This window comes from Carlito syrichta, unplaced genomic scaffold, assembly GCF_000164805.1.
Source record: "Carlito syrichta isolate Samal-C Ts95f unplaced genomic scaffold, Tarsius_syrichta-2.0.1 Scaffold307345, whole genome shotgun sequence".
In the NCBI taxonomy this organism is placed as follows: domain Eukaryota; kingdom Metazoa; phylum Chordata; class Mammalia; order Primates; family Tarsiidae; genus Carlito; species Carlito syrichta.
Window position 1 is genome coordinate 325,435 of NW_007251441.1, and position 17,520 is coordinate 342,954.

At 40.1% G+C, this 17,520-nt stretch overlaps 1 protein-coding gene across 2 annotated transcripts in view; it reads left to right on the plus strand.

Annotated features, from left to right (window-relative positions):
• Nucleotides 1–17,260, plus strand: part of RWDD2B (RWD domain containing 2B) — an 18,433-nt gene extending 1,173 nt beyond the window's left edge. Inside the window, exons 2-8 of one of the 2 annotated variants that reach the window (XM_008064466.2) lie at nt 3,277–3,430; nt 3,530–3,638; nt 3,937–4,153; nt 15,083–15,309; nt 15,396–15,463; nt 15,586–15,945; nt 16,822–17,260. In XM_008064466.2, coding sequence (XP_008062657.1) covers nt 15,103–15,309; nt 15,396–15,463; nt 15,586–15,945; nt 16,822–17,056 — 870 coding nt within the window. In that variant the 5' untranslated portion in view covers nt 3,277–3,430; nt 3,530–3,638; nt 3,937–4,153; nt 15,083–15,102 and the 3' untranslated portion in view covers nt 17,057–17,260. The remainder of the gene's footprint in view (nt 1–3,276; nt 3,431–3,529; nt 3,639–3,936; nt 4,154–15,082; nt 15,310–15,395; nt 15,464–15,585; nt 15,946–16,821) is intronic. The other variant, XM_021715754.1, reaches the window with a different exon arrangement.
• Nucleotides 17,261–17,520: the final 260 nt, after the last annotated feature.

A 17,520-nucleotide genomic window follows, 5' to 3' on the forward strand; every position in this document is an offset into this window, starting at 1 on the left:
GCCTCAACCTGCTGGGCTCCAGCAATCCTTCCGCCTCAGCCTTCCAAGTAGCTGGAACTATAGGCACGTGCTATCACGCCCAGCTAATTTTTTATTTATTGTAGAGATGAGGTCTCGCCAAGTTGCCCAGGTGGGTCTTGAACCCACGGGCTTAGGCAGTCCACTCACCTCAGCCTCCCAAAGCGCTGGGATTACAGGCTGAGCCACCGAGCCTGGCATAAAATAAATTTTAAAAAAGAAAACATGGTGCTTAAAGGAGGAATGTTTGCAGCTCTAATAGTTATTTGAAAAAGATAACTTCAAATTAAATAAATATTAATAAGCATAGCAATATGTTTATTTTGTAATAGATAATAGATAATCTATTAATATTACCAAAGCTACCCACTATCTTCTCTGAAGATGGAAATGTTTAAACTAATTTTTGTTTTTCAGTCGGAGTCTCATTCTATTGCCCAGGCTAGAGTGCAGTGGCAGGCTCACGGCCACTGCAGCCTTGACCTGCTGGGCTCAGGTGATGCTTCTGCCTCAGCCTCCCAAGTAGCTGGCACTACAGGCATGCACCACTACACCCACCTAATTTTTTTATTTATTGTAGAGATAAGGTCTCGCCAAGTTGCCTAGGCTGGTCTCGAACCCCTGGACTCAGGCAATCCTCTCACCTCGGCCTCCCAAAGTGCTGGTATTACAGGCATGAGCCACTGTGTTTGACCTTAACTATTTAAATTTGAGGGACTAGATGGCAAAGCAAGGAATCCTGATCTGCTCTGTGGAGGTGTGCTAATATCATTTTGCCTGGGGAAAAAAATATTCTAGAGTCAGATAAGTTTGGGATAATCAGCATACTCTGGTAAACACCACTTTTGGAAATTCACAGTGCATATCGGGAAACCACACATAAAAAGTGTTTACGTGTAATCTATTGTCCAAATTGGTTTAGTATTTGTCATAGCCAAAAAGCAACTCTGTCAGGACAATAGGGTGATAGCTATAAACTAGGATCATGACTGGTTGACCAGGGCCCATGGTTACCCTGAAGAAACCTGTTGAACTTTGTTTTGTGTCATTTATTATTTCAAGAGGTTAAAAAGAATATGTTCTCTGTAATTTTCTTTGGAGTATGGCATTGACACCCTGAATAATGTCTTAAGGATATCAGTTGAAAATGCACTGGGATTAGAAATGATATGGTATTGGCGTTGATTTATACTCTTATCTGTGGAGACAGTCCAGTGTATGTGAGAGTGCTTCTTATTTTCCTGATTCATGTTCAGTTAATCCTGATGAATGCAACACCCCACCATATTTAGTCATTCCTATAATTCTTTTTTTTTTAGTTGGAGTATCTCTGTTACCCAGGCTGGAATGCAGTGGCACACTCATGGCCACTGCAGCCTCAACCTGCTGGGCTCAGGCAATCCTTCCTTCTCAGCCTTCCAAGTAGCTGGAACTACAGTAGCGAGCCACCACGCCCAGCTTATTTTTCAATTTATTATAGAGACAAGGTGTCACCAAGTTGCCCAGTCTAGTCTCGAACCCCTGAGCTTAGACAATCCTCTCTCCTTGGCCTCCCGAAGTGCTGAGATTACAGGCTTGAGCCACTGCTCCTGGCCCTATAATTCTTAATATGTGTGTGTCTGTGTTTTATGAACCTGACATTGTGAACATAATGTGTTTTTGGCAAGGCCCATTGCAGTTACTGAGTCAAATACGTGTAATTTGTGTTTTTTTTAAGTGGAAGAACTTTGTTTGCTTTTCCAAAAGTACCATGCTACAATCTACCCAAATTGTTGAAAATTATCATTTCCTTATGTTAAAGAAATGACCCAACTATATTGGAGGAAATAAAGATTTGAATAAGATTTGAAGGTGTGTTCCTCAAGGACTTGATAATATACCATCAAAGACAGCATTTGTGAATTGAATCCACTCTCATTGTGCTGGCATTTTGTGCTGCTGAGTCTTTAAAACTAATAGCCAGTTCTATGAACTGAGAATAAATTCACTCCACTGAGTAGCTGGTAGGGCAGTCAACTTGCCTTCCCCACGGGAACCTAACATGTTCTGGCTCCTTCTTTTTAAACTGCAGCACTGGTGCCCAACCACTTTTTTTGGTTTTTTTTTGAGTTGGAGTCTCTGTCCACCCAGGCTGGAGTACAGTGGCACACTAATGGCCACCATGGCCTTGACCTGCTGGGCTCAGGCGATTCTTCCTCCTCAACCTTCCAAGTAGCTGGAACTGCAGGCACGCACCACCACATCCAGCTAATTTTTGATTTATTGTAGAGATGAGGTCTCGCCAGGTTGCCTGGACTGGTCTTGAATCCATGAGTTCAGGCAATCATCTCACCTCAGCTTCCCAAAATGCTGAGATTATAGGCGTGAGCCACCACACCCAGCTCAACCACATATTATGTGAACTCTTTCCTAACAGTCTGGGCTGTCTTGTCTGCCTCCTTAGACTTCTGTTATAATCACTGTAATGACAATGTAGAGTGTAAGTTGATGGAGACAGAGGCAGAGTCCAAGTAAAAGGTTCTGATAGGAAACAAACACCTGAAATTTTGAAGAGACTGTTTAATAAAGGAGCTGTAAACAAAGGTGCAGCCAGATTTAAAGATTACTATCCCTAGGCCCAAAAGGTCTGCTGGAGCCAGAGAGAAGGGCCGCCTGCAGAATGTGTTTTCAAGGGTTGCAGCCATTGTCAGAATCCCACCAAGGCAAGGAAGGGGTAGTGACTTCATTCTCCTTCCATCCTCCTACTTCCTACCAGAGGACTGGCTGAACCCCAAACAAGAAAGGCAGAAGAGTCAGGTTCTATAGTCAGTGGAGGTGAGCTGTCCATAGTCCTGGGCAGGAAGAAGAGAGCCAAGAATGGATTTAGTGGACAAACAGAATAACTAGCATGGGAGAAAATACTCCAAACGATGAGCCCCTGGACTAGGCCTTGGTAGCTGGGGTTGTGAGGAACAAGTTCAGATCAATACTGTTTTCCTTGTGCTCAGGGAGGTATAGTTCCCAACCACTAATTATGCTGTTTTTCTGCCTCAAAGACTTGCCTTCCAGAAGCTCACCCCATAGTGCCTCCTCTCCTCTTCTCTAAGTTCTACCCTTCCTTCAAGGTTCAGCTCAGATCCTGCCTCCTTTAGATCTTTCCTGGTTGTTTATTTCATTGATCTTGCTTTCATCTTAGTCCACATGGTTAAGATACTATACTGGTTATACCTTTTTATCATGTTATTATATATCTTATTAGATATATGTCATGATTCACAGACTCCATAGAAAGCTACAGCAAGGCATGAAGGATGAAGTTCTACATATAGTTCTGCTCAATAAACCTTAACCAGAGATGAGAACGAATACCATGAGGACACCACAGACCTAAATAATAGTGTTTGATTTCACAGAATAAAATCTCTTTGAGAAGGTAAGCCACCCTTTTCTTTGCCACAATGGGATTGAACTCATTTATTTATTTATTTATTTAGTCAAAAGCGTAACACTTTTATTTTTCTGCTGAATTTAGAAGCACTACATGAGAATCCTGGGCAAGATGGTGAGAGAACCAGTGGGAGTGTGAGTCTCTGCAAGGGCAAGTGTCCATAAAGACAGTCTGCGTGTGTGGGAGTGTGCAGGTGGGTGAGCAAAAGTCCATCTGAGGGGAGACTTGGAATCATGCACGCAGGGCTCCCCTCCCGAGGTAGCTGCAACCCACCACTGCTCTGAGATCAGAGCCCCCAGCTTGCAGGATCATCTGCCTTTCTCAGGGGTCTCTCAGGAGGAGAGTGCTCCTTGGCACCTGGCCCACACTACCACCTGCAGCAGGCTGGGCACTGGCAGTGGGAGTTGTGGAGAACGTACATAGAGGAAATCTGGAGCTGAGCACTGCCACCAGTGAGGAGACACCAACTGCTGGCGTTTTCTCTGTCTTAGAACGGGGAAGAAACCTGTGTTGGCCCACCCAACTCTGTTCAGCCTCCAACCCGAGACCCAGAAGCAATCTCTGCACCTCTCTGGGATTGACCATCGCTGGCACAGAGAGGAAGCTTCAGGAGCAGATACGGAGAGACAGATACCCCACCCCCATGCTGGACTAGGCACAGATACATCTGATTTGAGTGGGAGACTTGGCAGCAGCAGACAACTTGGGGTGAGTCCATATCTTATTCACCCTCTTACCCCAGCAGTCTGTGGAGTGTCTGACCCATGTTGAGAGCAACCCAACTGGCCTGTGCTGATAGTGGAGGGGAGGTGCTGGAGACTGGAGTCTGTTTTTTGACATGGCAGCAGCCAAACCCTGCAAAGGTGCTTGAGACCTGCCAGTAAAAAGGAAAAAAAAAGGAAAGGAAACTGAAGTTCTAGAAATGGCTACAGAGGAAGATCTTTTTTAAAATTTCTTTCCTGTTTTTGTACTTGTTTTGTTTTTGTTTATTGTTTTAGTTTTTTAGTTTTTCAGTTTGCATATGGATATTTTTGAGGGCAAGTGCATCAGGTTTTATTGCTTGTATGTTTGTTTTTGTTCATCTGTTTTTATTTCTTTGTTTATTCATTAGGTGATATACCTGATTTCCTTCTCTCTCTTCATCTTCCTTTCATCTACCTTCTTCTTTCTTCCATTCTTTTCCTTTTTTTAATCTCATTTTGCTTTCAGGGGTCATACATATACCCCTACCACATGGACAGATTTTAAGTTGGTGGGAAGTGGTTTCCAAGGGGCCCACACACCAGTCGATGGATACTGTGATCTGCACATAGCTTCTGGACCACAGCTCCCCACATCATACCTTAATCAAATCTCAAAACTGCAAAAAGCGTAGCCCCTCATCCCCAGTCCGGCTTCAAAACTGAACAAATCCAGAGGCTCTACATAAGAAGAATAGGGGATTGAGCAAAAGGAGGAAAAGCCATCCCCCCATCACTGAGCAATGGAATTAAAGAAGGGGGAAAAAGGAGAAGGAAAACTATCACAAGTGAAAAAGAACCAAAGGAAGAACACAGGTCCCATCCAGACTTCTGGGAAGACAGCACCTGGGAATACTTCAGAAGACTTCGGAACTCAAATAATGAATAGCCCCCAGAATGAATGGTCTCAGACCACAAACCCAGATATCAAGTTATTAATAGAGAGACTTAATATATATGAGGAAAGACAAGAGGAAACAATGAAGACATTGAAAACTGAGATAATGGCAATAAAGAGTATAGTAAACGAAATAAATGACAGACTAACAAGCATGGGAAGCACCACTAACCAAGCAGAAGAAAGAATCTCAGAGCCTGAGGACCAAAATATGGAACTAACTGAAACTCTTAAAAATATAGAAAAGAAGCTTAAAAAGACAGAACAAAGCTGCCAAGAGATGTGTGATTATATCAAGAGGCCAAACCTACGCTTAATTGGCATTCCTGAGGCTGACAGAGAGACAGAGACCACCCTGGAACAAACATTCCATGAAATTATACAAGAAAACTTCCCTCATCTCATCAGAGACATGACCATTCAAATACAAGAGATTCAGAGAACCCCTGCAAGACATCAAATGAGAAGACCAACTCCTAGACACATAGTAATTTGCTTACACAAAATAAGTATGAAAGAAAAAATCCTAAAGGCAGCAAGAGAAAAAGGTCAGACTACCTACCAGGGAAGACCAATTAGAATAGCAGCAGACTTATCTACAGAAACACTCCAGTCTAGAAGGGACTGGAGTCCAATCTTCAAAGTTCTCAAAGAGAAACAATTCCAACCAAGAATTTCCTACCCAGCTACGTTAAGTTTCATCAGCGATGGAGAATTAAAATCCTTCCCAGACATTCAATCCCTAAGAGTTTATGCTGCCTCCAGACCAACTCTACAGGAAACGCTTAAGAAAGTATTAAGCCTAGAAGAAAGAAAAAAAAGAACAACCACACTCTTCTGAAAAATGCAGGAAAAAGATTGAAAACACACAGCTATGTCAACCCCAAAATCAAAAGAAAACCAACAACAACAGATACTATAAGAACCTCATTACAGGGAAAATCTCTCATAACTCAATAATTAGCCTGAAAATGAATAAACTAAATGCACCACTGAAAAGACATAGAATGACAAACTGGATTAAAAAAACAATGCAACAATAAGCTGTCTCCAGGAGATTCATCTCATCAGAATGGACACTCACAGACTCGAAGTTAAAGGACAGAAAACATTTTCAGGTGAATGGAACACAAAAGAAAGCAGGAGTTGCGATCTTAATATCAGATAAAATATCCTTTAAGGTATCAAAAATTTTAAAAGATATGGAAGGTCACTATATACAGATAAAAGATACAATCCATCAACAAGAAATATCCATCTTAAACATATATGCACCTAACATAGGAGCACCAACTTTTATAAAGCAGCTTCTAGGTAAACTAAAAAAAAGATGTTGGCTCTAACACTATCATAGCTGGGGACTGAAATACCCCACTAAAAACCCTAGATAGATCATCAAGGCAGTAAATCAACATGGAGATCTGGAACCTTGACTCCTGACCAAATGGCGTTAATAGATACTTACAGAACACTCCACCCAACAACCACAGAGTATGCATTCTACTCATCACCACATGAAACCATAAAGCTTCTTTTCTTTTTTATTCTTTTTCTTTTTTCTTTTCTTTTCTTTTTTTTTTTTTTTTTGAGTTGGAGTCTCACTCTGTTGCCCAGGCTGGAGTGCAGTGGCATGCTCACAGCCACCCCAACATTGCCCTGCTGGGCTCCAGCAATCCTTCTGCCCCATCCTTCCAAGTAAGCAGAACTATAAGTGCACACTACTACACCCAGCTAATTTTTAATTTTAACTATGTCATAAGAAACTGAAAAAAGTCCTGGACCAGATGGCGTTCTAAAACTTACAAGGAGGAGCTGATACCAATCCTACTGAAATTATTCCAAGCAATTGAGAAAGACAGAACTCTCTCCAAATCATTTTATGAAGCCAACATCACACTCACACTCAAACCTGGTAAAGATCCTGTAGAGAAAGAGAACTACAGGCCAATATCCATGATGAACATAGATGTGAAAATTCTTAACAAGATTCTAGTAAATCAGATCCAATGACACATTTCAGAAATTATCCACCATGACCAAGTAAGTGTCATCCCCAGGATGCAGAGCTGGTTCAATATCCACAAGACCATAAATGTAATTAAATGCATCAAAAGATATAAAAATAGGAATCATCAGATGCAGAAAAAACTTTTTATAAAATCCAGCATCCTTCTAGATAAAAACCCTTGAACACCTAGGCATAAAGGGAACATACCTCAAAATAGTAAGAGCCATCTACAGTAAACCCACAGCCAACATACTGCTATATGGACAGAAATTAAAAGCATTTCCCATGAAAACTAGAACAAGACAAGACTGCCTACTGTTACCCCTCCTGTTCAACATATTATTGCAAGTCCTAGCTACAGCAGTTGTACCAGAGAAGGAATCAGGGGTATCCAAATAGGAAAAGAAAACATTAAGTTATCCATCTTTGCTAGTAATATGATTCTATATCTTGAAAATCCAAGAGAATCTGTCAAAAAACTTCCTTGCACTGATAAAGGACTTTGGCAAACCCTCAAGGTACAAAATCAATGTGCAAAAGAGAGTCACATTGTTATACACCAACAACAAACAGGCAGAGAGCCAAATAAAAAGCATAATACAATTTACAATAGCAACAACAACAAAATGAAATACCCTGGCATCTTCCTAACCAGAGAAGTGAAAGACCTTAATAACAAAAACTATAAAACATTGCTCAAAGAAGTCAAAGATGATGCAAATAAGTGGAAAAATATCCCATGCTAATGGATTGGAAGAACCAACATTGTTAAGATGTCCATTCTGGCCAGACATGGTGAAAACCTGTAATCCCAGCACTTTGAGAAGCCAAGGTTAGAGGATTGCTTGAACCCACAGGTTCGAGACCAGACTATGTAACATGGTAAGACATCTTCTCTACAATAATAAAAAAACATGATTAGCCAGGCATGGTTTCAGACATCTGTAGTTCTGACTACTTGGAAGGCTAAGGCAGAAGGATCGCCAGAACCCAACAGGTTGACACTGGCATGGCCGTGAGTGTGCCATTGTACTCCTGTCTGGGCGACAGATTGAGACCTCCAACTCAAAGAAAATAAATGTCCATCCTATCCAAGGAAATCTACAGATTTAATGCAATACCATTTAATTACCAATATCATTCTTCTCAGACCTAGAAACAATAATACAGAAATTCATTATGGAAAAATTAACAACCATGAATAACCAAAACAATTCTCAGCAAAAAAATCAAAGCAGGAGGTATCACACATCCAGATTTTAAACCTTATTATAAGGCTACAATAATCAAAACAGCTTGGTATTGGTACAAGAACAGGCATATAGAGCAATGGAACAGGATAGAGATTCCAGAATTACAATCTCAGTTTCTCAAACAACTCCTCTTTGACAGACCTTCCACTAACAACCACTGGGGAGAGGAGAACTTATTCAGTTAATGGTGCTGTGAAAACTGGCTGACTACATGCAGAAAATTAAAACAAGACCCCTAACTATCACCATACACAAAAATGAAATGGATCAAAGACCTAAACATAAAACCTCAAACTATAAGAACTTTAGAAAATAGAGGAGACTCCCTTATGGAAATTGGAACTGGAAACCAATTCCTGATCAAAATCCCAAATGCCCTTACCATAAGAGATAAGAAAGACAAGTGGGACCTCATCAAACTGAAAAGTTTCTGACAAGCAAAAGAAACCATCAAGAGAACAGAGAGACAGCCCACAGATTGGGAAAAAGTATAATTTTGCTCAAAAAAAAATTACCAGTTACCCAGATGTGGTAGCCTGCACCTGCAACTCTAGATACTTGGAAGGCTGAGACAGAAGGATCACCTGAGCCCAACAGGTCAAGGCTGTGGTGGCTGTGAGCATGCCACTGCACTCCAGCCTGGGTGACAGAGTGAGACTCCAACTCAAAAAAAAAAAAATACCAACTGTATTTCTGACAAAGACCTGACATCTAAGATCTAAAATGAACTCAAATGTGCCAATAAGAAGAAAAACAAACAGCTCTACTAAAAAGTGGGCAAAAGATATGATAAACACTTCTCAAAAGAAGACATATAAGCAACCAACAGATACATGAAAAAGTGCTCAGGCTCACTAATCATCAAAGAAATGCAAATTAAAACCACACTGAGATTCCACCCAACTCCAGTCAGGATGGCCATCAATAACTCAAAAAATAACAGATGTTAGAGAGGAAGCAGGGCAAAGGGAACACTTGTACACTGCTGGTGGGAATTAAACTAGTGCAACCTCTTTGGAAGACAGTGTGACGATTTCTGAAAGAAACTGACCTTCCATATGACCCAGTAATCCCCCTGCTGGGAATTTACCCAGAGGAACTCAAGTCATTCTACCAAAAAGATACCTGCATATGCATGTTTGTTGCAGCTTTTTTCCACAATGGCAAAAACATGGAACCAACCATGCTGCCCATCAAAGCTAGACTAGAGTACCATATGTTCTCACTCATATGCAGACCCTGAATAATTGCAATACTATAAAGAAAGGACTGGCAGTAGTGGAGAAGTATTGGGGGACAGGCCACACTTCATTAGTAAGGGTATCTGATTTCAAGCAAGGCAAAGTGGGAACTATAGGCCCAAACTGTACTTTTACAATGACCACTTGTATACCTAATCCTGAATTGTACCCCACATCCTTAAAATAAAATTTTTGAAAAAGCAGCACTACATACTTATGGTAAAATTTTTTAAAAATATAAAAGCACAAAAATTAGAAAGTGAAAGTATTTTCCTTGTCTCTACCCCTTTTAACTGACTGTTAATTGTTTGATGAATTTACTTTCTGACTTGGTTCATGCTTATGTGATCGTGCTAGAATAATATACTATTTATAATGTTCTACAACCTACGTTTTCAGGTAACCCTATATCATGAACATCAATATCAAATATACATTTTTAGTGGCCTCATAATATTCTACTGTGTGGATGTATATTTATTAAACTAGTCTCTTGTTGAACATTTAAGTCATTTCTGATATTTTTTGTAAGCAGTGATGAACTGAACATCTTTACAGACACATTTTTATACATTGTTTCATTTATTACTTAGGTCACCTTCATATGATTGGAACTTTTAGATCAGCATTCTGTAACAACTTTTTCCCCGTGGCAATTAATAGTTATGAACTGTCTTTTTTTCTCTTTTGCCAAATTGCTAAATTAAAACTACTATGTTGGGAGGACTTCCACTTTTGGGCAATATTTTTCTCTTTTCTTTCTGCTGAGTACAACTAAGGATTTTGGACAACATATATAAAACACAGGAAGACTAAAAGGTGGGAGAGAGTAGACTGGCTAGGGACCTTCGGACCCAAGGAAGAATATGGCATTGACTTGCTTGGGTATACTTTTTGTCTCTGATATCCCAGATGTGAAACTGAAGAAGTAACAATCCAGCAACACCAAAGGCACAAACATAAAAAGCCCTCACAAAACCCTGCTGTTTGCATATAAAGGACCAAGAAAGGGGAAGCTTGGCAAAACAGAAGACATTTAGACAATAAATGCTCTATACCAAGCAAATGCTACAGGAAAAAATTGTGGTCCCACCCATACCCACCCCTAATCAGAATGGTATCAGAAAACTCTGAGTTGGAACCCAGGACTAGCTGGGCTCGGTGGCTCAGCCTGTAATCCCAGCGCTTTGGGAGGCCAAGGTGAGTGGATTGCCTGAGCCTGTGGATTCGAGACCCTCCTGGGCAACTTGGCAAGACCTCACCTCTACAATAAATCAAAAAATTAGCCGGGTGTGGTAGTGCATACCTGTAGTTCCGGCTACTTGGAAGGCTGAGGCTGAAAGATCACCAGAGCCCAGCAGGTCAAGGCTGCAGTGGCCAGGAGCGTACCACTGCATTCCAGTCTGGGCAACAGAGTGAGACTCCAACTCAAAAAAAAAAAAAAAACCCAGGACTTTCCTTTCTAACAGGCACTAATAAAGAAAAACCCTACCTTGGTTCAGTGTCAAACACATGTCAAGTCCATGTCAGACCACATGGGGAGCTTGTACTTCCACCCTGCTGCAGCAATAACAAGGCACCCCTCCTTTACCTTGCTAAGGTGATGTCTGAGGAAGCTAAGTGGAGAGTCAGAACTTTGACCACTGCATGGCATTAACAAGGCTACCCTCTCCAACCATAGTGTCAGTGGAGACCACATGGGGAGCAATAGCAAGGCATTACCATCCTTCCTAGCCACAGAGGTATCACTAGGAGCCTACAGTGGAGTAAGAACTCCCATTTCTATATAGAACTCCCTCCCCTACTTCTACTGTCAATGATACTAAGTAGGGAACCAGTGCTTCTACCCCACCTGCCAGTAACAAGACCAACCTCCTTTCCCTACTGTAGTAGTATCATGAGAAACATGCTAAAATAGAAAATTTAATAATATCCAGAATCTCCTAACATAATACTCAAAATGTGCAGCTTTTAATGTAAAGAAATCATCATACCAAGAACCAGAAATGTCTCAAACTAAGTGAAAAAGAGATAGTCAATAGATACAAACACCAGGATGACATATAATTATCTGGCAATGATCTTAAACTTTTGTTTCATAAAAATGTTTTCAGTGAGTAACTACAAACACACTTGAAACAAAAAGTAGAAAGTCTCAGCATTAGAAATAGAAGATATAAAGAAGAACCACATGAAAATGTTAGAAATGAAAAAATATACCCAAAATTTAAAACTCAGTGGTTGGACTCAAGGAAGGGGGCAGAAGAAAGAATCAGTAAGCAGATTCTTTATCAGCAAACAACAGAAATTACCCAATCTCGCTGGGCTTGGTGACTCACCCTGTAATCCCAGTACTTTGGGAGGCTGAGTCAAGTGGATTGCCTGGGCCCTCAGATTCAAGACCAACCTGGGCAACTTGGTGAGACCTCATCTCTACGATAAATAAAAAATTAGCCACGCCTGGTACCGTGCACCTGTAGTTTTGGCTACTTGGAAGGCTGAGGCAGAAGGATCGCCTGAGCCCAGCAGGTTGATGATGGGGTGGCCGTGAGCATGCCACTGCACTCCAGCCTAGGCAATGGAGTGAGACTCCAAAAATAAAGAAAGAAAGAAAGAAATTATCCAATCTGAACAATAGACAACAGGCCAAAAATAAACATGTAGGGTTTTAGGGATATGTAGAACTATTTTTAAAAGATCTAACATTCGTGTACTCAGAGTGTCAGAAGGAAAGGAAGCAGAGAGCAGGGATGAAAATTTAAAAAGCCAGGCACAGTGGCTCACACCTCTAATTCCAGCACTTGGGAAGGCAGAAGCAAGAGGATTGCCTGAGCTCATGGGTTTGAGACCACAGTAAATTAAAAAATTAGCTGAGCATGGTGGCACATGTCTGTAGTTCTGGCTACTTGGAAGGCTGAAGCAGAAGGATTGTCTTGAGCCCAGTAGGTTGAGACTGTGGTGGTGGTGAGTATGCCACTGCACTCCAGCCTGGGCAACAGAGACTCTGACTCTTAAAAAAAAAAAAAAAAGTACTCAAAAAAATAATGACAGAAAAATTCCCAAGCTTGTCAAAAGGCATGGGCCTACAGGTTCAAGAAGTTGACCAAACCCCAAAAAAGAATAGTCCAAAGAAATCAATATTAATACACATCATAATCAAACTTCTGAAAACTAAAGACAGTCTTAAAAGCAATGAGAGAAATAAACTTTACCTGTAAAAAAAAAAATTCAAATGAGAACTTCTCATCAGAAACTAGGAAGGACAGATAGACTAGGCATCACATTTTTCAAGTCCTTAAAGTAAAGAACTGTCAAGTTAGAATACTGTATCCAGTGAAAATAACCTTCTGTAATGAAGAGGAAATCAAGACATTCTGAGACAAAGGAAATCTAAGAGATTTGTCACCAGCAGGTATACCCTAAGAGAATGGTTAACGAACATTCTCTAAACAGAAAAGGAATAAAAGAATTATTGTGAAAGAAATATAATTAGGTCTGTTTTACAACTGTTAAGATTGAGATGCCATCTGCTGTGATTTGACTGTGTCCCTCAAAGTTCATATTTTGGACACTAAATTCTCAATGCAATAGTGTTGAGAGGTGGAAGGTGATTAAGTGAATTAATGCTGTTATTTATCAGGAACTCAATCCCACAGTAAGTAACCCGCTCCTGATTTTAAAAAAAAAATGAGTTTGGCCCCCCTAATCTCTCATGTTCTTGCCCTCACCTTCTCTTGCCCTCTGCATGGGGTGACTCAGTAAAGAGGCCCTTGTCAGATGCTGGCACCATGCCCTTGGATTTCCCAACTTCCAGAACCATGGGCCAAATTAATTTCTGTTCATTGTAAACTACCCCAGTCTCAGGTATTCTGTTATAAGAAAATGGACTAAGACACCATCCAGTGGAAACATGGATGCAGTTACATTTACAAAAAAGCTCAGGAATATGGAGTTTCAGATAAAAATTTGATAATTGTGTACATTTAGTATTTGATGACATTTGACAACATGAAAGAATAAAAAGGAAAGAAGGGGGCTCAGAGCAAACCTTAAGGGGTGCTAACATTTTAAATATCTTGCTTAGCAATAGTACAGCATGGTATACAAATTATACTTTATTAAAGCTGTTTTTAAAAAAACTCTACTGAAGGGAAAATTCTGTTATAAGCCTATCATTTTGCCCTGTGTTAATCTTTAATTTCAATGCAGTTACCAATTTTTCTTGTTTTCTAAACTTGACAAGAGTGTTCTAATGTTTATATGGGAAAAAATAAACATGAAAAGAGCCAGGAAAGTTCTTTAAAAAAAAAATCGAAAAAAGAAAACCAATGGCTATGAAGAGATGGAGTAGGAGTGATTTATTAACTTGCAGTGATATAAAGAGTTGAGTATTAGGGCATAATATCACAGACATATCTGTGTAACAAAATGGAGAATCCTGAAATAGACTCAAATATTATATATAGGCACTTAACATGTTGAAGGGAGCATTTCAAATGTATTATAAAAGGTACTGGACCAGGCACAGTGGCTTGCACCTGTAATCCCAGCACTCTGGGAGACTGAGGCAGGAGTATTTCTTGAGCCTAGGAGTTGGAGACCAGCCAGGGCAACACAGCAAGACCTTGTCTCTACAAAAAAATAAAATAAAATTAGCCAGGCATAGAGGCATGCACTTGTAGTCCCAGCTACTCAGGATGCTGAGACTGAAGGATTGCATGAGCCCAGGAGGTCAAGGCTATGGATAGCTGTGATTGTGCTACTCTGCTCCAGCCTGAGTAACAGAGTGAGACTACAAATGAAATATATATATATGTATGTATGTATACACACAGACATACACATAAGGCTGGCAAACTAGAAAAAAACACAAGCTGGTCTCCACATTTTAAACAAAAGTAAATTCCAGATGGATCAAATATTTAAGTGTAGAGGAAAATGCACAGCCAGGCATGGTGGCTCATAACTAATTCCAGCATTTTGGGAGGCCGAAGCAGGAGGATTGCGTGAGCCCAGGAATTTGAGACCAGCCTGGGCAACAGCAAGACCTCATCTCTATAAAATAAAAATCAGCTGGGTGTGGTGGCGCATGCCTGTAGTCCCAGCTACTCAGGAGGCTGAAACGAGAGGATCGCCTGAGCTGAGGAAGTCAAGGCTTTTTTCCCCCCTGTGTGGAAACGGGGTCTTGCTATGTCACTTAGGCTTGTTTCACACTCCTGACCTCAAGTGATCCTCCTGCCTTAGCCTCCCAAAGTGTAAGAATTACAGATATGAGCCACTACACCCAGCCTTATTAAAGTGTCACAGGTCTCACTGGATTGTTTCATATTTTTGGTCTTAGCATAATACATCTGAAAGTAGAATAACACAGAAAGAAACTGATTAGATTCACAATTATGAAGAAATCAAATACACTTTTAGTAAGTACCCCTGTTGATCTGTTGAGTTTTCTCAAGACTGTATCTGTAAATTGTCTCTCTTATCCTTACCTCCTCAGAAACTTGCAGATGTCCAAAAATGATTGAGGTAGAGCAGGCAGAAGCCCAGCTCTCTGAGTTAGACCTGCTAGCCAGTATGTTCCCTGGTGAGAATGAGCTCATAGTGAATGACCAGTTGGCTTTAGCAGAACTGAAGGATTGTACTGAAAAGAGGACAATGGAGGGGCGATCTTCAAAAGTTTACTTTACTATCAGTATGAACTTGGACGTATCTGAGGAAGCAACGGTAATTCAGTTTTGGTTTTGGAAGAATTGAAACATGTCAAGACTTATAACAGTGCTTATGGCATTTTCCTTCTTATTTTTAATCAGGTGATATTTTCTCTGGCCTGTATCCTTCCTTTTAAGTACCCTGCTGTTCTGCCTGAAATTACTGTCAGGTATGTTACAGAAACTCTGGCCTAATTAGAGGTCAAAATTAACTTGAGAATAAAAGCAATTCTCAAGTTTGTTTTCTGCTCTAAGAAAATGTATTTAACTTTTTCCATATCTTTTCCATCAGATCAGAATTATTAAGTAGATCCCAGCAGACTCAGCTGAACACTGATCTGACTGCATACCTGCAAAAGAATTGTCTTGGAGATGTCTGTATATTGAATGCCACAGAGTGGGTTAGAGAACATGCCTCTGGCTATGTCAGCAGGGATATCTCATCTTCTACCAGGGGAAGTACAGTACAGTCAGTTGATCTCATCTTCACAAGACTCTGGATCTACAGCCATCATATCTATAGCAAATACAAAAGAAAGACTATTCTAGAGTGGGCAAAGGAGCTTTCCCTCTCTGGGTTTAGCATGCCTGGGAAACCTGGTGTTGTTTGTGTGGAAGGCCCACAAAGTGCCTGTGAAGAATTCTGGTCAAGGTTTGCTTTCACTTTTCTTATATAGTGTGTCAATAATTTAAATACTAAATAAGATAGTCATGTGCCACATAGTGACATATTTTGGTTAACAGTGGACCACATAAGCCACGGTGATGTCATAAGATTATAATGGAATATAAATAGAAATCTGGTATATGACACTTGATATTGGTATTGCAGATCAAGTAGGAGAAATGATATTCAATAATGGTGCTGGGACATTTGGTTTTCCATATGAAAAAATACATATTCGTAAACATGTATATACCATCTAGGTTTGTGTAAGTATACCATATGTCCTCACAGTGAAATAGCTAAAAGATACATCTCTCATAATGCATCTCTGTTGTTAAGTGACTTATAACTGTACTAGAGATACAGAAATAAGTATGTCCCAGGGGTTGTATCTTCATGGGGATTCAGTCTCAAGTCAGTTGGAAGCCAGAAATCACAGTCAATGTTTTCCCTCTCTCCTAATACAGTATATGTAGGGAACATTCTATAACTATACATTGAATGAATTGAGCCCCTGCCCATCCATTCCATGAATCTGATTCTTCCCTCATCTTAGAGATGCTGCAGACTGTACACCCTGTGAAACAAAGGGCTTTCTAGAATCAGTAGGATTGCTGCTAGTTTTCTCATTTCTCTACTGATATCCTAAATGAGTTTCTGAGAACTCCTTTAGTAGTTTGAGATTCAGTAATTTCCTCATTTCTAAAACTAATAGGAGGCAGTAATAATGTTAATAAATGAGTTTGAGGTGAGTTTGAGAATATTTTGTGACAATAAAAGTAGACTGCTTTACCTCTATGTTCTATAACTTACAGCTCTAGAATATACCTTTTGAAAATTTTTACTTTGAAAATTTTTCAGACTCAGAAAATTAAACTGGAAGAGAATTTTAATTCGCCATCGAGAAGATATTCCTTTTGATGGTACAAATGATGAAATGGAAAGACAAAGAAAATTTTCTATTTTTGAAGAAAAAGTGTTCAGTGTTAATGGAACCAGAGGAAACCATATGGACTTTGGTCAGCTGTATCAGTTCTTAAATGCCAGAGGATGTGGGAATGTTTTCCAGATATTCTTTGGTCTGGAAGGACAATGACTGAGTGGAAGAGCAGTCGAAAGTATTTTATCGTGGTTGGCCTTTTGATTTTTTTCCTATTCTTTCTTGAAAGATTAAGTAATTTTATTTTAGTTCCATTCTAGAATGTTAGGGAGGACAAAAAATAGCAAGAAAAAGTAGCAGTATAGCTGGAATGCATCTGTTAAAAATATGTCTTGATTAAAAGCAGAACTGAATTTCAAATTGTTATAGAAATTTCTTGATATATAAACTACGCACTTTGAAAGATAAATTAATGATCCATGAAGGTCACAGTGGTAGTCCAATTTGCCAGCCATTCCCAGTCCCCTTCTCCTTTACCTGCCTCCTCCACTAAAGAATGTAGAAGAGCTCATTGCTTCCCTGCTGGCCTCTGTTGCAACCACGGCTGGTCTCAGAACACAGCTTTGGCCTGGGGATTTCTGGGAACTTTTCCTCCCTGATGAAAGTGTAGGACCACCTCT